Source organism: Watersipora subatra, chromosome 4 (assembly GCF_963576615.1).
Source record: "Watersipora subatra chromosome 4, tzWatSuba1.1, whole genome shotgun sequence".
In the NCBI taxonomy this organism is placed as follows: domain Eukaryota; kingdom Metazoa; phylum Bryozoa; class Gymnolaemata; order Cheilostomatida; family Watersiporidae; genus Watersipora; species Watersipora subatra.
In genome coordinates this window covers 4,688,508-4,710,325 of record NC_088711.1, presented here as the reverse complement: position 1 = coordinate 4,710,325, position 21,818 = coordinate 4,688,508, and the positions used below count along the sequence as shown (strand labels likewise).

At 38.2% G+C, this 21,818-nt stretch overlaps 1 protein-coding gene across 1 annotated transcript; it reads right to left on the bottom strand.

The window, feature by feature from the left end:
- Positions 1–883: 883 nt before the first annotated feature.
- LOC137394854 (calcium-transporting ATPase type 2C member 1-like) lies at positions 884–21,485 on the bottom strand. Its single transcript, XM_068081625.1, has 9 exons — positions 21,386–21,485; positions 19,872–19,955; positions 18,642–18,859; positions 14,523–14,685; positions 13,908–14,108; positions 11,842–11,995; positions 8,707–8,838; positions 8,003–8,136; positions 884–2,745 (listed from the first exon to the last, which is right to left on the bottom strand). The coding sequence occupies exons 1-9, from the start codon at positions 21,473–21,475 to the stop codon at positions 1,174–1,176; spliced, it is 2,748 nt and encodes a 915-aa protein (XP_067937726.1). The 5' UTR covers positions 21,476–21,485; the 3' UTR covers positions 884–1,173.
- Between the last annotated feature and the right edge of the window lie 333 nt (positions 21,486–21,818).

Here is a 21,818-nt window from a genome sequence, read left to right as displayed (position 1 = left end):
CCTGATCTGTTATTGGTAAATATTTTCACCCACGGGTATCATTCATTCGCTGCATAAATAGCGGAACCAAATTGCTCATTTCAGTGACTTCGGAAAATATTGACTATTTGAAATTGTGCTTATTTATTTAAATAAAGAAGTCTAAGTCCAACAAAATTTGCTCTTGGAGGCTGGCTAATAAAAATAGTGAGTGCAGTCTCGGGCTCCTGTGATTAGATTCAGCTCGGTGACAGCTATTGGCAGGTCACTCCTGTCGGCCAGCATTCTGTGGTAGTTGACTATTATTGATGTCAGGCATATGCTATCTAGTGGCATATGCTATCTAGCTGTGGCATAGTGGTATGGCTTCGTTTGGGCCTACGCTTGCAAGAATACAATACAGTGTGGTAACAAGTGGCTTGGTTTATGCCCAGATGTGTTTTACATATGTGGTGCGTGGCTCGATGGGCATACTGGCTACGGGTGCTGTGCGCTCATATGCTTGCTTCAAGCCTGATGAGCACTGATCTACGAGCTTGGCTTTAGAATGAAGCCCACAACTTACCAAACTGATGGTTCAAGGGTCTGCACTTTAAACTCTCTTATAAAAACTGGCAATATTTTTTGCAAAATGATAGCTGGAAATATTTTACTTACAAGATGTAATTATAAAATTATAATAATTTTCCTGAAATTTTTTTAGCATTCCATGACGACAGCAAATTGTATAAATTTACTTTTACTATATTCTTTTTAGAGCAATCCATGCATAACAGTATAAAGTTTGTAAGACAATTTGAGCTAATTCCCTTTATTAGCTATTTCAACTTAACAACTATATTATATAACTACAACTACACTACTTTATATGCACAAGATTTTTGCACTACAATTTACGTTCGTCTTTCTAAAAAAATATGGCTTTATTTAAATAAAGGTTTGGTAAATTCAAGTATTTCTAAAGATCACAAGGATGAAGTTTCAGCAATTCTTATAACACGAGAATTGCCGACACAGAACTCATAAGATCACAGCATTAAAAGGGCTCCTTATGTAAGCATCGTTACAACTGACTAGAAAACGGAACAACCCTTCTGTAAAAATATTATGTTGACAATAAATATGCAAATGAAAGGAAATAGAAACCATGATGAGGTGGGCGACGGAAGAAAAAAAGTTTACTCTGCAGCGGAGCTAAACCATACTGTCAGAGATAAGACCTTGTGAAACTGTATGATTTGTGGAAGGAAAAAGTACCTTTCGCATTTCAGAGACAACAAAAACCGATGAAGTCAAACACAAAAGAAACACAAGGTCGAAGCACGTTAAAGCCTCAGTTTGAAAGACCGCTTGCAAAAGAGGAAAATATATAACCAGCAGTTGACCAATTAATGAGCCTCCAACTGACACAAGAAACATTCTATTAGAAAGTAGTCCTATTTGGTAGACTGTTTTAGTTTGCGATCGACAGGTCATAGCATTAAACATATCGAAAAATACAAAACAGGTGAAAGTCATAGTAGTATCCCGAGGAGTTATTTTATTGTCACTGAGCTCGTTCCAGAACACAAAGAGTGTGCCAGCAACAATAATAAAAGCGGAGACTAGTGTGTTGAGAATGAGAGATGGTGTAATGATATGTTCCTTGACTTTGCGAGGTGGAAGTCGAATAACATCATGGTCAACGGGCTCGACTCCTAAACTCTGCGCGGGTGGCCCGTCCATAAGAATATTTATCCATAATATCTGCATGGCGTTAAGTGGGTTGGGCATTCCAAAGAGAGTCGAAAGGGCGATAAGACTGAGTGCAGCGATGCTTGTGCTCAGCTGGAACCTCACAAAGTTCCGGATGTTATAGAAAATTCCTCTGCCCTCCTCTATAGCGGCGATCAGTGAACTAAACTGATCATCAACAAGTATCATGTCTGCAGCCTCCTTACTTACATCCGTACCAGATTTCCCCATTGCTATGCCAATGTCGGACGTCTTTAAAGCGATCGCATCGTTCACTCCGTCTCCTGTCATCCCAACAACTAAACTAGCATCTCGTAGTGACTTGACAATTTCCGTTTTATGTTTCGGGCTCGTGCGATAAAATACTGCAACCCTATGGACAATGTTACTCAATTCTTTCTTTTCCATGGTATCAAGATCAAAGCCAGACAGAGCAAGATCCCCTTTTTGGTATATATTAAGCTGTTGAGCAATGGCAACTGCCGTCTCTTTTGAGTCACCAGTAATCATCTTCAGACTCACCCCACAGTCATGAAGTGATTCTATAGCTTGAGAGACACCTTGCCTTGGGGGGTCAACTATACCCACCAAACCAACATATGTGTATTTTCTACCATCCAAGCTGTAGGCCAAGGCAAGAACCCGAAGGCCCTTCTCGCCGAAAGATGATGCTTGCGCTAAAATACGCTGTTGGGCTTCAGAATCCAGCGATGACTGACTGCCATAGTACAAAAATGAATCGCAGCGAGCAAGCACCCGCTCTAAAGCTCCCTTCAGACAGAATATGACATTTGAATGAATATCTACAGATTTGGTTGTCATCCATTTAGATTCAGACGAGAAGGGAATTTCCTCTAATCTTCTGTAATTTTGGCGGAGGTAGAGAAAGCCTAAGTTTTTTGAAGCAGAGAGAAGGGCACATTCACTCGGGTTGCCATGAAGGATCCCATCAACAAGTTGAGCATTATTACAGAGCGTAGCAACTGTCATGAGTTTGACAAGAGTCTGGTTGGTAGAGTGTTTGTCCAGAGGCTACAACACAATTATTGTGAAATATGAAATATTATAGCAGCAATAAAAATTGACATACTTGTGAGGTGAAAAAGAAAGATTAAATTGTCAAAGCTTTTCATACCGTCTCACTTTAATAAGATTTTCATGTTTAGCTACTCCAACTTGGTAAAATCCTGAGAATCTACTACTAGCTGTCCACTGCTAGTACCACCTATCTACTGACTGTCTACTAATAGTACCACATCTCTACTACTAATTGTGACCTCTCGCGTGAAATCGACCAAAAGTCGGCATTCGCTATTGTTACTAATGGAGCTTCGAAGTTTGCATTACGTTTATTGAGGAGCACATGGCTATTTTGTTTATTTTTTTACCCTAAACCAATTAGAGTGTGAGGAATTTATTTCTGTAATCAAAAAGTGAGTTTATTGGCTCCTTATGCCAAAATTTTGCAATCGTTGCGGTTGCTATGCAATCGTGACGTCATCAAAATGGTGACTCGTGGAGATTTTAAAACTTCGAAAAACTTTCTTAATCGGGATTTATCTGAGGAACTTGGCGCATTGCTCGATGAAATTGATGCCGAATATGGAGAAACAATGTCTAGAGATCCAGATTTTCATGTTACTGATGACCTGCAAGCTCAGATGCCCGAATTTATTGATGATGAAAATGACGATATTGAACCTACCGAAGGATTAACTGTTACACACTCATATAGTACTCCGGTTAATTATTCCGAATCACCAGCTGCCAGCTTACCAACTCATCCTGTGGTGTCTGATGAACTTATTAGCTTCAGTTGCAAGTGTGACTGCATCAACAAGTTTGACAGAACTCTGATTTCCAGTCAGCTGACTTTTAATAAAGGAATGTCAAAGACAGAGTTAGATTTGGTTATTATGGGCCGAATTTTTACTTGTGTGGATGATGGGAACACCGCAAAACCTTTCAAGCATAAGGAGAAGATCAGAAAAAGGGCAAGATGCAACTTTAGATATCATGGTGAGTCTTATTGATTTTTTTCTGATCTCCCCTGTTTATTTTTGGTGGTAATAGTATGGGTGTAGTAGCCTACTAGTTGTTGGCCCAGTGTATACCTCCCTGAGTCGCATAAAATTACATCATAGAACACATGACTCAGTGATCAGTCGTACTCACTGACCTGAGTTAGGTGTGTCTTCACTCATAATTGATTGCCAGTTGCTACATGACTTATTCAATGTGTCAATGCTTGTGTGTTTATTTTTTGCCTGCTGACATTAACCCTATGGCATGAGCAATCAATCCCTTGGTCACATGATCACTAGGCCACTAAGACTATTACTTGTAAAGGTGTGTCAGAGTCAGAATCCGTTGCTGATCACCTCATTAGCTCATTCTTTAGATTTTCCCAATCAAAATACGTTCCATTATGGTTGTTTTTTTCAGACACCGTTGGGTGCAGGGAATTTTCCCTTTGTAAATTCTATCAAGAGCAGTAGATTCAAGGTACTGAAAGCAGCATATGAGTCGAATCCTGGTGCGACTCCAAGAGACTTCTTTTACAAAAGTGGTGCTCCTAGGTCCATGTCACTGGAAGAATCTCAGAGGATTGTTGACTTTCTCAATAACACAGCGGTGGCTAATGCTCTGGCTCTACCAAGTCGTGTTCCAGGTAGGTAACCAATCTATGTTGGCTTTTCCCATCCAGTCTACGGACAATTTTATCTTGTCTGCACATGTAGCTGACTGTAAGAATAAAGTGGATAGTAATTCTGTTTTAGGTTTCAAAAAAGAGGAAGTCAAAGTCCTGCCCAGTTGTCTTGCTATAGCTTCCTTGCACGATGACTATACAAATGCATGTACTGAGGATGGTGTAGTAGCCCGTGGTATCACCATATTCCGCAAGGTGTGGTTGGAAGTTTTTCCATTCCTCTTGATCTCCAAGCCCAGTACAGATCTCTGCTGGACATGCCATCGAAACAACACTTACATTTCTAGGTAAGGATTCCAAAATCACCTTGCCCAGTTGACACTCTAAAAACCTCAGTTCAAAATATTGAAGGAGAGAGATTGAGACATACACTGATGAGGAGAAGCTAAAGTTACTGCAAGATCATTCTGACTATTTGCGCCATGCCAAGGCTGCTCGAGAATACATGAATCAGTTCTTGCGAGACTGTAAGAGTCAACTTCCTGCTAACAAAGTTCTAGGGTGCAACCAACCATTGTCTGGTCTAGCAACCACTCACTACAGTTTTGATTTTGCTCAGCAAGTATGTAGTCTTGTTAGATAGTAGTCCATCCTTGATGTCACTTTTTTTGAGTTCCCTTAGTACGTGGTCCTCATACAAGTGTAATACCTTCTTTTTCAGCCTCTACAATCATTTGTGAGTTTATCCTACCACTTTGTGTGCACATGTGTAGCTATATGGGAGATTATGCTTTTAATAATGCCAGTATTGCTTTCTCATTATGATTTTCCTGTGGTGTGGAGTGTATTATGTGCTTTTTAAGAACACGGTTAGTGGCTAATTGCTGGGATTAGCGTTTGTCGCACATACCAATGTACTCACATACATGTCGCTTTTCACAGCTTTCTTTCTTGAGCCCACTGTGATGCCCTGCAGAATCTTTGATAAAGAGTACCCTCTCCCCCATTCAGTAATTATAATTTTTTCTTTCATGCATTTTGCAGGTCCACTACCCTAATGATCCCAGCAACCGAGTCCAATCTATTTTAAAACCCCAAGAAAGTGTGGCTTGTTTGGAGTCTGCAATGAGTCTGTGCCACAACAAGTCAACTATCTAATGGACGAGGCATCACTGACCACTAAGGGAGCCAACGCTGTTATTTCATACATACATCACTTTTTGGAACATTATGGCCTGGGAGAGAAAAAGCTTATTCTTCATATTGACAACTGCTGGTTGGTAGAAGTGCTCTTTTTCTTTAGCTTGACTTCTTGTTAAGCTTCCAGTAATGATTTTTCTCATCTCACTCAGTGTGCCCCTGAGACCTCTCCATTGGAGGGCAATACTCTCAACTGAGCCAGACTCCTATAATTATCACAGCTCCCTTTATCTTTTTAGTGGACAGAATAAAAACTATTTTATGATGTTTTACTTGGCTTGGAGATGTCAGCAGAATCTGCATGCAGAGGTGGAAATGAACGTCTTGGTTGCGGGCCACACAAAGTTTGCTTGCGATGCTCTTTTCGGTGCCGTAAAAAAGACCTACCGACGAACAATGGTTTCATCATCGGATGATTTGGTGCAGGTGAGTATAATTATGGGACTGTTCTTAATTCTTGTTCACACCATATTGGGAGAAGAACTTGTAGCCTGGAGATACATGGTTGATACTTTTAGGTAGTGGAGAAGTCTGCTCGGCCTAATTTGGTGCTGCTTTTCGGCTCACAGAGTGGTGAGCAAATTGTACCCGTCTATGACTGGGCCTCATACTTCCACAGCGCTAAAAAGATTACTGGAATTAAGAGCTTTCACAAGTTTTCATTCAGCCAAGCTTACCCCGATACGATGACAGGTTATTCTCATAGATTGTTTTGTGTACTGTTTGCTAACCATGCTACCAGGGTCACTTTGATGCACAGCTATGCTTTTGTTTTGTTTAGGAAAAGTAAAAGTTCAGACGTATTTAGACTCCCCTGCCGTGATGTATGATGTAAGACTTGAAAGTATCAATGGACTGCCAAATGTGATAAAATCTGAAGGTTTTGACTATGACCGCCAAGAATACTTGTATACTAACATTCGTGAATTTTGCCGTCCTGGCACTGAAGATTTAGTTTGCCCGAAGCCTCGTGGTAAAAGACGTAAAACGTGACCATGGCATGAATTTTAGCCTTTTTCTGAGTCAGAGGTGAGTAGGAATGTAATCGTGGTTTGGGTCTGATACCCCTTGTGTTTTCCAGACTCACTGTTTTGGCAAAATAAACCTCAGTACGGATTGCAGATGTGATGTTAAATCCTGAAGCCTATCAGTTAGTGGTGATATACCTAGGAGCTTCTCATTTTATTCCTAATGTGCGGTTAGTGTAAAGTATGGATGCGTAAAAATGTCCAGTTTTTTTGTTCAATTTGAGAGCAGGGTTTACCAGTCTTCTGTTGTCCTGACCTTAAATTAGTGTACACCAGCTGTTTCAGCATGCTTACTTACCCCATAGACCAAGTTTCACCTCAGTCAGTGAAATACAAATGGCCGTATCCAAGGAGAACCTAACGTAAACAACCTATTTCTGTGCGTCTCGTTTTTATTCGTGATTTCCTCCGATTCAGATTTTGAGAGTTTTGGCTGACGTGCCTTCCGAAAATTTGCAATATCTCATGAACAACTCAAGCTAACTCAAAAATTCAAAATGCTTCAAAAATGCTTCAAAATGCTTCAAAAATTCAAAAAATTCAAAATTCTCCACAAAATTCTGCATCTGGCTGTGTTACTAACTCAAAAGCTCAATATCCCTCATTTTGGCTGATTTTTACATGAGAGGTCACAATTGTCTACTACTAGTACCACATATCCACTACTAACTGTCTACTATTAGTACCACCTATCTACTACTAACTGTCTACTACTAGTACCACTTATCTATTACTAGCTGTCTACTACTAATACTACTACTACTAATTGTAGCCACATCAACCAGTAGGACCGACAGAGATTCCTTGAAATTACAAAACTGTATATAATGACATAATATTTAATCATATACCATGAGCACTTTTGTTGGCTTAGCGCGTACTCATTGATGAAAAAAGCATGAATTTAGACAATTATCTTACTCTAATTTTAGTGAAATTTGTATGATGCACTTTGCAGACATAGTAAGCTTTTGGTACCTTTAGATAATTAGATAAGACCATGCAAAGCTGTGCTGCAATAAGAGACAATTAGATAGAAATGCCTACAAACCGTTAAATAGCAAGTGAGTTGCAACTATTCGCTTTTCTCTTCAAATTAGGCATCTACTTTTAATGCTTTAGCACATTATTTCAACAATCACATTCACAAAATGTTAACTCAGACACGCTGTTAACTCAAACACAATGTTAATTCACACACGGTTTTAACTCACACACGGTTTTAACTCAGAGGCAATGTTAACCCAGACATGCTATTAACTCAGACACGATGTTAACAAAATAAAATTGATAAATTGTGCTGTTGTTAATATGCTCCGACCTTGAGAGCTTACGAGATAAGTGCTGGCAGACACAGCGACCCGCATCTAAGAAAAAGCACTCCATTTTAGAGATACCAATATATACATACATGACCATTCATTGAATATTGGGAAGGCTGAGTGAGAGATATGTGCTCGTTGTCTGAGGTGATGATATCAACTACCGTCATCTCATTTCTTGTGAGTGTCCCGGTCTTGTCACAACAGATCACGTTCACGCAGCCTGCAGCACATGATTATACAACTACAATGGACATCATTGGCTAGTCATGAGAAGTAGGACTGTTTTAGACGCAAGACTAAATAGACGTACATGTAATTACCTGACCATCATTGTAAAAACAGCAAGCATTACAATCAATATCAGAGCGAAAACAGCAACAGCTGGTCAACCACCATGGAAACAACAAAATATTCAAAATATCGTATTGCCATTTACGTAGTGACCATTTTCCGGTCTAACAATTTTTCGGTCGGCTTTAGAACAAAAATAATGCTCTCAATATAACTAGATTATATAACATTTGAGATATTTTTCAAATAAACTTTGCACATTTGACACAATGAGGAGTTATTTGACCCTTGCAAATATAGCTACAAAGAGCCTTTTCCTAACTGGCTGGAAATGAGGCATTGTGATTATTAACTTTCCTATCGTTATAATGAAATCATCCAATTGTGTTAATGCTACATGTTGTTAATTGGCAAAAAAGCCTTGACCCCAGAAAGCAGACTAGCTGACTCTAATGGCAGGTCAGACTTCTGTTGCGTGAATAATGGCAGAAGAACAAACCGAGAGTTTCTACAGCGGGCAACTTCTTGACGATGGTCTTCCTCTTAGCCATTCTCATCACACCAAGTGCGAGCGTGACAGTGACGACTATAGGAAGGCCCTCCGGAATGGCTGCCACCGCTAAACTCACGCCTACAATGAGAGGGTCAGCAAAAGGTCAGTAAGAAATTACCAACAGAAAAAAGGACAGCAGCTGAGATAAATGAAGGAAAATCCGCAAGGCATTGTATAGAATACAATTACAATAAGAGATAACCCGGGATCGGGCAGAGCTCACTCTAACCAGTATACATATACCAAAGTGTTCAGATGTGAACCAGTCCCAATTTCATCACCTAGTGTAACTTTGGGTAAAGCATGTTGTTTTGCATAAGCTGCAAAAGCATACAAAGTGCTGTGTCACTAATGAGCAGGCTCTTAACACTCAAATATTGAAATAGTAACAAAGAGAAGGATAAGAAATATGGGGAGAGCCAACTATGCAAACAGAAGCCGGGGGGGGGGGGGGGGGGGCATATCTTGCGAAGAGTGACCGCGAGTTCCCGTATCAGCATTACGTCAACACTTCAAAGAGTCTGCTTCAGTTAAACAGATGTAACGTGAGCAATTTAAATGACAAAAATATGTAGGCATAATAATGAGTGGGAGATTGCGCTGTCGAGTTTGATTACAAAAGTAAACATGTACTTCCTCTGCAATAAACTTGTACAAGTATTTATAATAGCACTAGGTGATTTTGTGTGCCATTTTGCAGTTTTAAATCATCAATGATAAAAATGGCAATGACGCCTGCATTTGGCAAATCAGCCTGGCGGCATCGGTGATATCACTCGCGATACGGGTTGAAATAATTTGTTTTAGGGGAGCATCAATAAGCAGGGACTGATTGATTATTTCATTTGCACAATTTTCCATTTCATAATAGTAATGCATGACCACTTTAATCACGCCTCTTCGATTTTAAAAAAACTTATTACACCGCTATTACCATAGACTGTCTCACAATTAATTTTATTAGTCGATGGCAAACGTAACAAAAATCTCACAACAATGGCTATTTTAAATAAGTGAATCAATATCCTAACTTGTCTTACAGTTTTCACAAGAGTTTTGAGAGCAGAAGCCGTCTCTAAATAGCCCAACATAAAATACATATCAAGACTCGTCGACAAATCGAACAACTTTTTTATTTTTAAATTTAAGACAAAATGTAATTTAGTGTAATTTTATAGTTTAGTGTAATTTCCTGTAAGGCTATATTGCAAAAAATCGAACAGCTTTCATATTTACAGATTTTGCCTAAAATTCATTAGTTTAGCTTTTTCCCCTGCACTTTATTTGCAGAAAAGCAATAAAAATTGGACAAGTTTTAGAAGTTACCAATTTTCGAAATGCTGCGCTTATCACTCATAAATTATTTTGCTATGCGCAACTAAAGAAATTTAGTAAGAAAGCCTTGGCATTATGTATGATCAGGATTCGTACCTCATAATATTGGATAATCATAAACAATCTTCTATGAACATAGTAAAAATACATAAATACAGTTCCTAGTGCGCGTGCATGCTGTGAAGTAAACTAATTCTTCCAAAAAACATTACTCCTAATATGATTAAGGGGTCTTTGAACTAATCATCCCCTTGAAATGTAGACTTGAGAGCTGCAAGACATGTCCTTGCAGTGAGCTGACAACTCCGCTGCTAATATGATAGTATGACAGTACAATACTAAGTAAAGGAACTAACCACTAGATAGATGAAACTAGTAATATACTATTTACCTAGAGACAAAGGTAGGCCAATCAAAGGCTATACTACACACGCTATGGAAATTGATGGGTATGCACGTTTCACTTAAATGTTTAAAGGTAAATAACATTATAATAACAAATATAACTATTAATTTTTTTCTATAATAATAACATATTCCATCTTAAAGATTAGTAATTCTACAATAGAAAATTTTTATTTGTAGTTTAGAATGGTGCTAATCTATTCATATAAATCTCAAAGTTTGTGTGTTACTCAATGATTTTGTAATTCGGTGTGTCCAGCAATGACTATTAAAATATCGGACTGAAGAATCCATATCGCAGAAGATTTGATCCCGGAACCTCTCACTCGCCAGTCAAATGCCTTGTAGTTAACTCTTATTATAGCCTGTCTTGAATAACTGTTGTTTTTGCGGAGTTTCCCCCCCCCCCCCCCCCCCCCCCCCCCGTCGAGTGGAGCGAGAAAAAACAATAGCTTGTCACAATACGCGCTGCACCTGATGCATCAGCTGCACTGAAAGGGAGTTGTTCTCTTTCATCTACGTGGCTTGGCTGCAATGTTATGTCAGTCGTTCCTTTGGTAATCAACGGATTTAGCCCAAAAATTTATGTAGAAAAAAAAAGATAAAAACGTTTAACCAGAGACCAGTCTCTGCGGTAAGCTTTAGTAAAATTTAAGAAGTTAAGCAACAACAGCAACTAAACATGTTGTTATTTGTGCGCTCAGTCAATTTTAGTTGTATTTTTGTATCAGTCAGTTTTATTTGTTATAAACTAAATTCAATTTCATTGTTGGCTCATTCATTGTTTTCAGTTAATTAGATTATAAATAGATAAGTTATATGGATGCTGAAATTCAGTTGCCTCTGCTACAGAAGCTCAATATTAGCCAAATCAGGCGATTACAGTATGAATTTTTACAACCTCAGTTGCAGTGTAAAGATATGTTAATGTTAATATCTTAACTTTGTCTACATGGAAGTTTTGGGCTAAATCCGTTATGATTACCAATAGAGCGACCGACATAACATCGCAGCCAAGCCGCATAGACGGAAGAGAACAACTCCCTTTCAGTGCAGCTGATGCATCAGGTGCAGTGCGTATTGTGACAAGCTGTTGTTTTGCTCATTCCGTTCAACGGGGGACAACTCCGCAAAAACAACAGTTTGTCAAGACAGGCTACTCTTACTAGTAAGCTTACTCAAATTAGCCATTGGTAATGTGTTGGGCTAATAGCAAGTAGCAAGCAACTCGCAATACCTTCATTGTTTTTAAGCTGATTTTTAATACCCGGGCATTCCGCTAGATGAGCTCATGAAATTAGGCCATGAGTCATCACCAGATGTCAAAGGTTGCTGACTCACCAATTGTGAACATCTCAACAATGGGTCGCCCCTGGAACCAGCCTAGCACTACTATAAGACCAATAATGCATAAAGAATAGAAGGAGAGCTGCTTGCCCAGACTATCCATATTGACTTGAAGGGGAGTTTTAGGTGATTCTTCAGCTTGCATCATCTACAAAACACAATGTTTTTTTATCTATATCGAACACCAATATAGGAAATTTACAAAACCTTGTTTGATTATGATATTAGTGCTGTTTTTAATTAAAATATAAAAAGGAAATCGGCAGTAATCACCCCAGCTTTTACTAAAAATTATATTTACATGGAGTTGTCTACTTTCAATGCAAGGAAAAGCAGAGGACAACTACTAGTTTTCTAATTAAGTACATATTATGCACTGCGAAGGTACTATGACTGTATCATCAGAAATGCAAGACAGCTGCAACAGAATGTGTTGGCTTTTAAATAAATTTGAAAAATTTACGTGAATGTTTGGTGAATGTCTTACCTCGCAAGAATTTCGAAATTACGAAATGTTGTATGATTTATGGCATAGTTTAGGTAACAGTGGCAGATGTATTGCCTATTAGTAGCCCTTATCTATATATTAACCCCTACAAAACAACTAGGCTAATAGCCTTCTGTGATGATAACCTGCAAGGAAATTGGCTGAAACTTCTGACGACCTGCCTTAATGTGAAACAAGACTGGTTGAAATGAGGAAACATGTTTCCGTATGAAACGTATTTTTGCTGTTGTGAATCTCCTGGTTGGTTGCAAAAGAACTGAATGCCTAGACAAATATACAACAACTTTTATAGATAGAATAAGGTATGCGTAACATGATGCAAAGAGTAAGAGGCAACCATATCTCCACACCACAGGACGCTTTATATTCTTTGCTGCGCTTATAAGTTATAACGGTTAAAGGCAGAATTGAGGTCAGGAAACAGACAGATACTCTCAGAAATAGCAGAGAAGTCTAAAGATACCAGCAGAAGACTAGCTGAGTAACAGCTGAACGGAGTAAACTGCTAACTAGTATATAGCAAATCTAGACAAGACCTCAACGGTTAACATGACAAACAAAGTGTGTGCTACGAGTTCGATGCTTTATCAGGGAAGCTGAGAGACAGTTTTAGGTAGAGTAACAGAAATGGCTGACACCTTACAGAAATGGCTGACACTTTACAGAAATGGCCGACACCTTACAGAAATGGCTGACACCTTACAGAAATGGCCGACACCTTACAGAAATGGCTGACACCTTACAGAAATGGCTGACACCTTACAGAAATGGCCGACATCTTACAAAAATGGCTGACACCTTACAGACGCATTAAAGATGAGCAATAATCATAAAGTTTAAAGTGAATTGAGAAACTACTAACATACTCGGATAATGACCTTAAGCCTGGTAGGCAACATGAGTCAACCCTCTGAGCAAATACAATTAACTAATGCATTTGCAAGACTCATCGGTACAGCATCATCTCGATAGAATGAATTGAATCTCTGAATGTGTGGCTGATGGCTGTACATAGTTTAATAGGGAGAAGGCTGTTCAGCAAGCGTAACAGTACAATTCGCATAAGAAACCAGCTATAAAGCATATGAAAGTGACCCTTTCCTACTATACCATCGCTGCGAATCGTTGAAACAGTGCTAATCTTTGATCAAAGTCACCCGCACCTATTCTAGCACAAAAGATCTGCAGGCTCATCACTGGACTGGTGCTAATCTCCATCTGGTGCCAAGTCGACATAGAATGATAAAATTCCAATGTTGCTGCTATGCAAACATTTGATTGTCATTGCAGCGATTAGCAGTTTCCCTACTTATAGATAACACGAATTGGACCAAATTTTAATGAGCTCAAACACATACTCACTTTAGAAAGAACCTTCACCCTTAAAGAGCTGCCAGTATTGGTCATATTTTACAAAGATCCGCCATCAATAATAATATATGCTCTCTATCTACTTAGCTCCATCAGATTACAAGACGGAGGAGATAATCTAAGGCTGGTAGATAGCTCACAAGGAGAGTGACTCGTAGTGACTAGCTAATATCTCTTCTACCTTAAATATCTCTCCAAACTCCGAGTCCTCTCCAGTGCCAGTCACGATGCCTCGGCCGCTGCCACAGCGAACGAGAGAGCCCATGTAGGCCAGATTCTGTCTGTCCGAAATATGAGCGCTTGAGTAACATACTGCGGGTGCCTTGCGAGCAGGCTTTGGTTCTCCTGTAAAGCTTGATTCGTCTACACTTAGATCTACGGACTACAACAAATCAATCATACAGAGACAGGTCAAGGAGGGAAAACAATTTACTTCTTATGCAAATCAGTAACCTTGGCATTAATTATAGGTGTCACTTAGTGGAAGTTGCTGATGAGATGCACGAACAGGAACACACTGAGAAATGTCTCCTCCGCCTGGAAGACTTGGAAAAGATAGACTCATAAGATTCCAGCGGAAGCCTTAGCCTAATCAAATAGCACCAGTATGACTAGCAGCGCAGACCAACATACCATCAACAGTTAGAGTCCTCAAAACACACCGATGTGGTTGAGAGAGCCAGCATGGAGCTACGGGTACTGCGAAGACTGGTACCAGCTTACTCAAGTGCCAGCCGCGATATTGTAAAGCGGTAAATAGATTATTCAAACAAACAGTTGCTTCACAAATAAGTACCTCAAAAAGCCTAACATCGGCGGGCACGCGGTCACCCACACCAACTGTAACGATGTCACCAGGAACAAGTTCTCGGGCCAAAAATGTCTCAAGCTTGCCTTCGCGAATACAGTGACACTTGGGAGGCACCAGCTTCTTGAGCTCCTGAAGAGACTGTTCAGACCTGCAGAAATATTGAGTTAGTATGTGTCTGGTATGGCCACGGTGTTACTTCGTACAGTTGCAGACTATTAGCTGGGTGTTTGATGAAAAAAGACACGAGAGCCAAAAATATCTTATGCATACAAAAAACGCCTGATGCATGAATGAAATATTTTTAACTGCCACAATAATCTCAGTCTTGTGCTATATTCTTATAAACTGCAATACAAATTTTCATGAAACTAAAATACATAAGCCATATGTTGTCTTCTTTATTGTAGTTTTTTATTTAAAAATATAAATCCTAGAAACCTTTTATCAAAATTCAATGCAGTCAAATGGAACTTTTATGGCTTCAGCAATAGAAATTACCAAAGTATACAAGTTAGATGTTTTCATGTTTTTATCAAAATGAATGTAAAAACAGAATGATACAATAGGGTTATAAATTGACGTATTTATCCGACGCCTTGAGGACTTTTAGTGCTGCTGAAATATATGCTGTAACTAGACTCAATCTACGCAAAATAATTCCACTCCTACCAAATATTAAAAACCTTTTAAAAAAAGTTTCGTTAGATTTCTCAGCATTACAAACATTAGCTAGATTTATGTCTATTCACAAAATTTAGTAGTTTTAACAGCAATAACATAAAAACAAAAAGTTTTATAAAATTCAATGAAAAATACACATTATAGGTTTTAAATTAGCGTTTCATTAATTAATAGTAATGGCGCAGTAAGCAGCTGTAGTCGGACAGTAAGCAGCTGTAGTCGGACAGTAAGCAGCTGTAGTCGGACAGTAAGCAGCTGTAGTCGGACAGTAAGCAGCTGTAGTCAGACAGTAAGCAGCTGTAGTCAGACAATAGCAGCTGTAGTCAGACAGTAAGCAGCTGTAGTCAGACAGTAAGAAGCTGTAGTCAGACAGTACGCAGCTGTAGTCAGACAGTAAGCAGCTGTAGTCAGACAGTAAGAAGCTGTAGTCAGACAGTACGCAGCTGTAGTCAGAAAGTAAGCAGCTGTAGTCAGACAGTAAGCAGCTGTAGTCAGAAAGTAAGCAGCTGTAGTCAGACAGTAAGCAGCTGTAGTCAGACAGTAAGCAGCTGTAGTCAGACAGTAAGCAGCTGTAGTCAGACAGTAAGCAGCTGTAGTCAGACAGTAAACAGCTGTAGTCAGACAGTAAGCAGCTGTAGTCAGAAAGTAAGCAGCTGTAGTCAGACAGTAAGCAGCTGTAGTCAGACAGTAAGCAGCTGTAGTCAGACAGTAAACAGCTGTAGTCAGACAGTAAGCAGCTGTAGTCAGACAATAGCAGCTGTAGTCAGACAGTAAGCAGCTGTAGTCAGACAGTAAGCAGCTGTAGTCAGACAGTAAACAACTGTAGTCAGACAGTAAGCAGCTGTAGTCAGACAGTAAGCAGCTGTAGTCAGACAGTAAGCAGCTGTAGTCAGACAGTAAGCAGCTGTAGTCAGACAAGTATGAAAAACAAACATCCTCAAAAATCATTTGTGTGACAAACTGGAAAATGGCTTCATTAAAATGCTGTCAAGTCAAGAAATGTAAATGCTCTATGATGAAATTCATGTGTTTATAAGGCTGTAGTCTAAACTACTGGTTGAGACTACAGCCAGATAACTTTGCAAACCCGAAACTGCCAGTAGCTAGCCAAGATAAGTACTATTATATCTAATTCTCTACAAATATATCCATATAAATATTTCTCAGAATTTGTCGTCGTTGTATATGTCCAGCTATAGCTATTCAAATTTTGGAATAAAGAATCCGTAAACAGAAGATTTGATCTCGGAACCTCCCGTTCGCCAGTCCGACTGCCTTACTAACTAAAACACACGAACTTGATAGATTCTCTAGGCGATACATGTAGCTATATCGGAGCAAATAGGCTGCTGCTTTCGGTCCCGAGACAGTCATGGCGTAGCGTCACTGAGAGGAGTAGCTCTTATTAGTAAGCTTACTCAAATTATCCATCAACAATGTGTCAGGCTAATAGCAAGTGGCAGGCAATTCTCATTACCTCTCACTGTTTATAAGCTGATTTTTAATACCCGGGCAACACCGGGTAGCACCGCTAGTATATATATAAATTTCAAAGCTTGTGTGAAATTGTGTAATTTGGTATGTCCAGTTATAGCTATTAAAATCTTTGAAATAAAAGCTCGCATTCTGCTAGATTTAAACTAACGAAGATCGCATCCGCAAGTTTCGAACCGTACATTTAACCACCAAGCTACGCTGTTCTTATGATCCTATCACTCTTATCACACACCGTATACTCATTTATTGATTGCACACACTAAATGACGTAATAATTGAAACTCTATGAACTCTATGAAACACGATGCCTTTTCTTGTTTTCATGAACTTCTATTTACAGTTTTTCCTAAGGTTCGGTTGCTAAATCGGTAAAGGCAAATACTTTTTACGCGAACAATTGTATTATCTTGAGTAGAAATAGCCTCTACATTCTCTCTCCGCTCGGTCAGACACAGACAGTCTGATATCTCATTTTTACATTTGCACCAGTATCTAGAGGTACCAGTATCGTCGTATTCAAAGTTTTGATGAATAGCTTCTGCTGGAACAGTAACCTTTTTTTATACACACACACTTCTATGCACAAATCGTTATTATTACTTCAACATATTCAGGATTTTTATTTTCTCAGTTCATATTAATTGTATCATTACCAAATTATCTTTTATTGCAATCGTAGCAAAACAGACTTAATTTAGCTATTACTTGTTAATTATTTCAGATTTACATTTAAACACTTTTATAGTCATTTTAATTTGTTTCTTAATTTATTTGACCTGCTTAAAACACTTTTCTCATGATATGAAGCTTGAAAGTTAGAATGGTAGCTGTCATTATATGATAAACAAAAATAACTTTTCTGTGCAAAAACTATTACCTGGGCAACGCCGGACATTCACCTAGGTATTCACATTCACCATATACTAGGTGAATATATATGTATATATATATTCACCTAGTATATATATACTAGGTGAATATATATGTATATATATATATATATACATATATATATGTATATATATATATGTGAATATATATGTATATATATATTCACCTAGTATATATATACTAGGTGAATATATATGTATATATATATTCACCTAGTATATATATACTAGGTGAATATATATGTATATATATATATATACATATATATATATATACATATGTATACTTTGTTTCATATATGTACACTAAGAGTGCTCAATATAAAATAGAGCTAAAATACATGAAAGTATTTGGGTAAAGTTTATTCAATTTATTGCTACAACCATTGGTTTCATACAGCCAGCGAGCTAGCTGCAGTCGTCAGGTCTGACGATTGCAGCAAGCTCGCTGGCTGTATGAAACCAATGGTTGTAGTAATAAATTGAATAAACTTAACCCAAATACTTTTATATATATATATGTATGTATATATATATATAAAACTCTATATATATCTCACAAAAGAAGCCTTTGTATCTTTAATGAATGAGCTCTGGATACAGCTGCTCAATGTGTCACTTTTCACCCTAATTGGCTAATTGGTTGTAAGACTGCTGATCACAAATGCTACGGAGCACTGCAAGCTAATCGAATGTTGCTATGCCTGTTCAACATTCGGTTATTGGTTCAACTGTGTATAGATAGCATTGGCAATAATTATAGGAGCTGTAAAAACTGTTATGATGATGATGATAACTATAACAGAGTATGAATCTTGTTCATAATGTTTTAATTGAAACAAAGCTTGTTTGCTGTGAAATTGAGGATATTCACTTCCACCATGAAATTGTGTTTCTGATGTGTCATAGAGAATTGACACACAAGACTGCAAGAAGCAATAGAAAGTAAATTTACTTTCATCTCTTGCTACTCAATAACATTAAAGCAAATTAGCTCAGCTGGTACCTACCAGCAGTTTTATACCATGAAACTAACCTATATTCTTGTATGAAGGCAACTGTGACAACTATCAATATCGCCACGGTGATGCTAATGGCATCATCAAACTGCTTCATGAAGATGGAGACGAAAGCTGAGGCTAGTAGAAGGAGAATCATAGGCTCTTTAAACTGCTCCAAGTATCTACGTATCAAAGTCTCCTCTTCCTCTATCTTAAAGTCATTATGTCCATGGTCCTTTTGTCTCTTTGTCACCTGCCGGTATTGAGACTAGCTGTCTGATCTGACCAGACAATAGCAGCGAGGAATACATAACTAAATGCAAATACATAGATTGTTTCATTCTATATCACAACCAAGCAATAATGTCGGATAGAAACAATTTACATGAGAGTTACTAAAACTTTTAGTTATAAACTTTTTAATACAATGTTTATTGAAGACAAATAAAGTTGGCAAATTAAAAGCTGCCAACAAAGTTTAAACACCTTAACAAAGTTAAACTGAGCCACAATTACATTGTTGTAAATCTTTTGATACAAGTTAATCTAGCTTCCTTATTATAATAGATGGGTAACAATACACAAGTAAAAACTTAACAAAGCTTTGTGTATTGCTAAAATAAATTTTAGAAAAACAAAAGAAAATTATGAAGCGTTCAGTTGGGTGTATTCCAGATACTTAAAAAGGATGTTAACAACTATTATAATCAAACTGTTTGTTCAGTGCCATGAGCAACATGGTAGGTCAGTTCTAGCACCTCTGTGGTTAGGAATTATTGTTGTTCAATTAACTCTGTGGTTACCGTTTTGCCATGATAGCAAAACTGAAAGTAGCTAAACTACCTAGCAGTCTTAATTATAACTAAAATAAACATAACAGCAACTCAGGCAATGAAAATAAAAATTGGGTTTATGAGTTTTGAAGCTGCAATGTTCTTTATGTGCTCACAACATAATATAGTCGCAGAATAAATATATAATACTTTGTAGTAGTCATTACAGGCTGAATATATTCTTGATTGCCAGCCAAAAAATCACAATGCAGACCATCCATCTTTTATGCTATCCAACAACGACCAAGCTTTTGTATCAAGAAACAATTTATTGCATGCCTGTACGGCCATAGTTTACCTACACGAAAGAACTACTTCAAATAAGATCTGACTGAAATCGAAGCAATATAAGGTTAAACCGTGTCGATTAGTTTTAAAAATTGGTGTCAATTCTATATATGTAAAATTTAGTTCATGACAAACAGTAAATACCTCTACAAAAGAGAGGCCGTTCTTTAAATCTGTTTGTAGGACCTCTGTGACTTCTTCCACGCTTAGTAGGCATGCTTGACTACCCTTTAAACCAGACATCATTTTACAAAATAAGATTGACAACAGCTTTAAATAAGCCGTCACTCATATCACTATTTAACGAATAAATGAAAATCAGCGCAGCGGAACAGTCTCTCCGCTTCTCTCCACTAACTACATCAACGGATACTATCAATCAGCAACGATGACACAGTTTGAAAAATGCAAAACCTTTGTATATAGGTCAATAACAGGATTTCGTTTATCTAAAATATAAATATAGGTCACTGGCACGCTTCTTGGTAACTTTTTATTGGCTATGGTTTGATACAAAATGTTTCATGTGACTCGCTTACAATTTTTAGTTCAAGTTTCTGCAGCGTTACGCGAAGAAATACGAGACTGCGTGAAGATTCACATGTCGGCAATAAACAAAGGCAACAATTGTTTGAAAATACCCGTAGCTTACATTTTATATTTTCCCCAACTACGTATTCAAGCGTAGACGAATTAAGCAACCTTTTTAACCGAAGCCTTGGAAAATGAACAATGAGCAGGAGTTGCTTACTCACGAGCCAGCTTCTATTTTTTAGAATAGACAACGCCCTCAAAACCTGCCAAGCTATTTTGTTATACCTTAATTAATCCTAGTTGTTTTGGCTCAGTATCTACTCCTGCTATGTGTATAAATTTCATTATGGACTGTTTATAGCATATACTTTGTATACATTTCATTATTAGCTGGTTGTAATGTAAGTAGTGTGTACATTTCATTATTAGCTCGTTGTAGGCCACACAGTAGGTATATTTCAGTTATTATTTGGTGTGCATTTCTTTATTTAAGGTGATATGTATAGTAGAGTATATGCATAGTTTAGAGTATGTAGTTTATGTTTAGTCAGGCAGACTAGACCGTAGGCTAGCCTACATGCTATCGGATAATCATGAAGACTGATACAACCTGCACCATGGGTCGGACTGCCAGCGACTAAACCGGCACCACCAGCTCTAAGCTCAGGGGTGGATCTGGGAATACTGTCAGAACGAAATAAAACACTCAACAAAAAGTCACTTGATCCATTCTGAAACTTGCAGTGGAATGTAAGGACACTTCTTGATAGAGATCTCTCAAATCGACCAGAGCGACAAACTGCAATGGTGGCAAAACAACTTCAGAGATACTAGGTTGATATTGCAGCGCTATTCGAGATCCATCTAGCACTCTCAGAGAGTTTAGTGGAATGTGGCTACACGTTCTACTAGAGTGGCAGAGAAGAGCATGAACAAGCAGAGGCTGGAGTTGGCTTCGCCATCAAAAATTACATAGTCAAGAAAATAGAACAAGGCCCAATCACATTAAGTGACAAGATCATGACTCTGCGTCTGCCACTACTAGAGTGGAAAAAATTCACAATTGTTTATTCTAAGCGTCTTTGCTCCTACTATGATAGATAAAAACCAAAAAAGACTCTTACAATCAGTTGAAACGTGTGATGAAAACCATCCCTCGCACAGATATGTTTCTCATTGCAGGTGACTTTAATGCAAGAGTTAGATGTGATCATCAGAGCTGGCAAGGAGTTATCGGGAGTTATCGGGACTACGAAATGTAATTCTAAAGATAAACTTCTACTTGCTTTCTGCTCAGAGCATAATCTCATCATCAACACCACCTTCAAACACAAGGATCGTCATAACACTTGGATGCATTCATGTTTCAAGCATTGGCACCTATTAGACCATGTGATCACAAAACAAGTAGACCGGAGAGATTGTTTTGAACACCGATGTTTACAGAAGTGCCGACTACTGTACAGACTACAACTGGGTGTGCTCTATAATAACAGTCAAACTGCAAAAGAAACATGGGAAACCTCTCTGAAACTAGCTTAGAAGTTAAATTTCGGA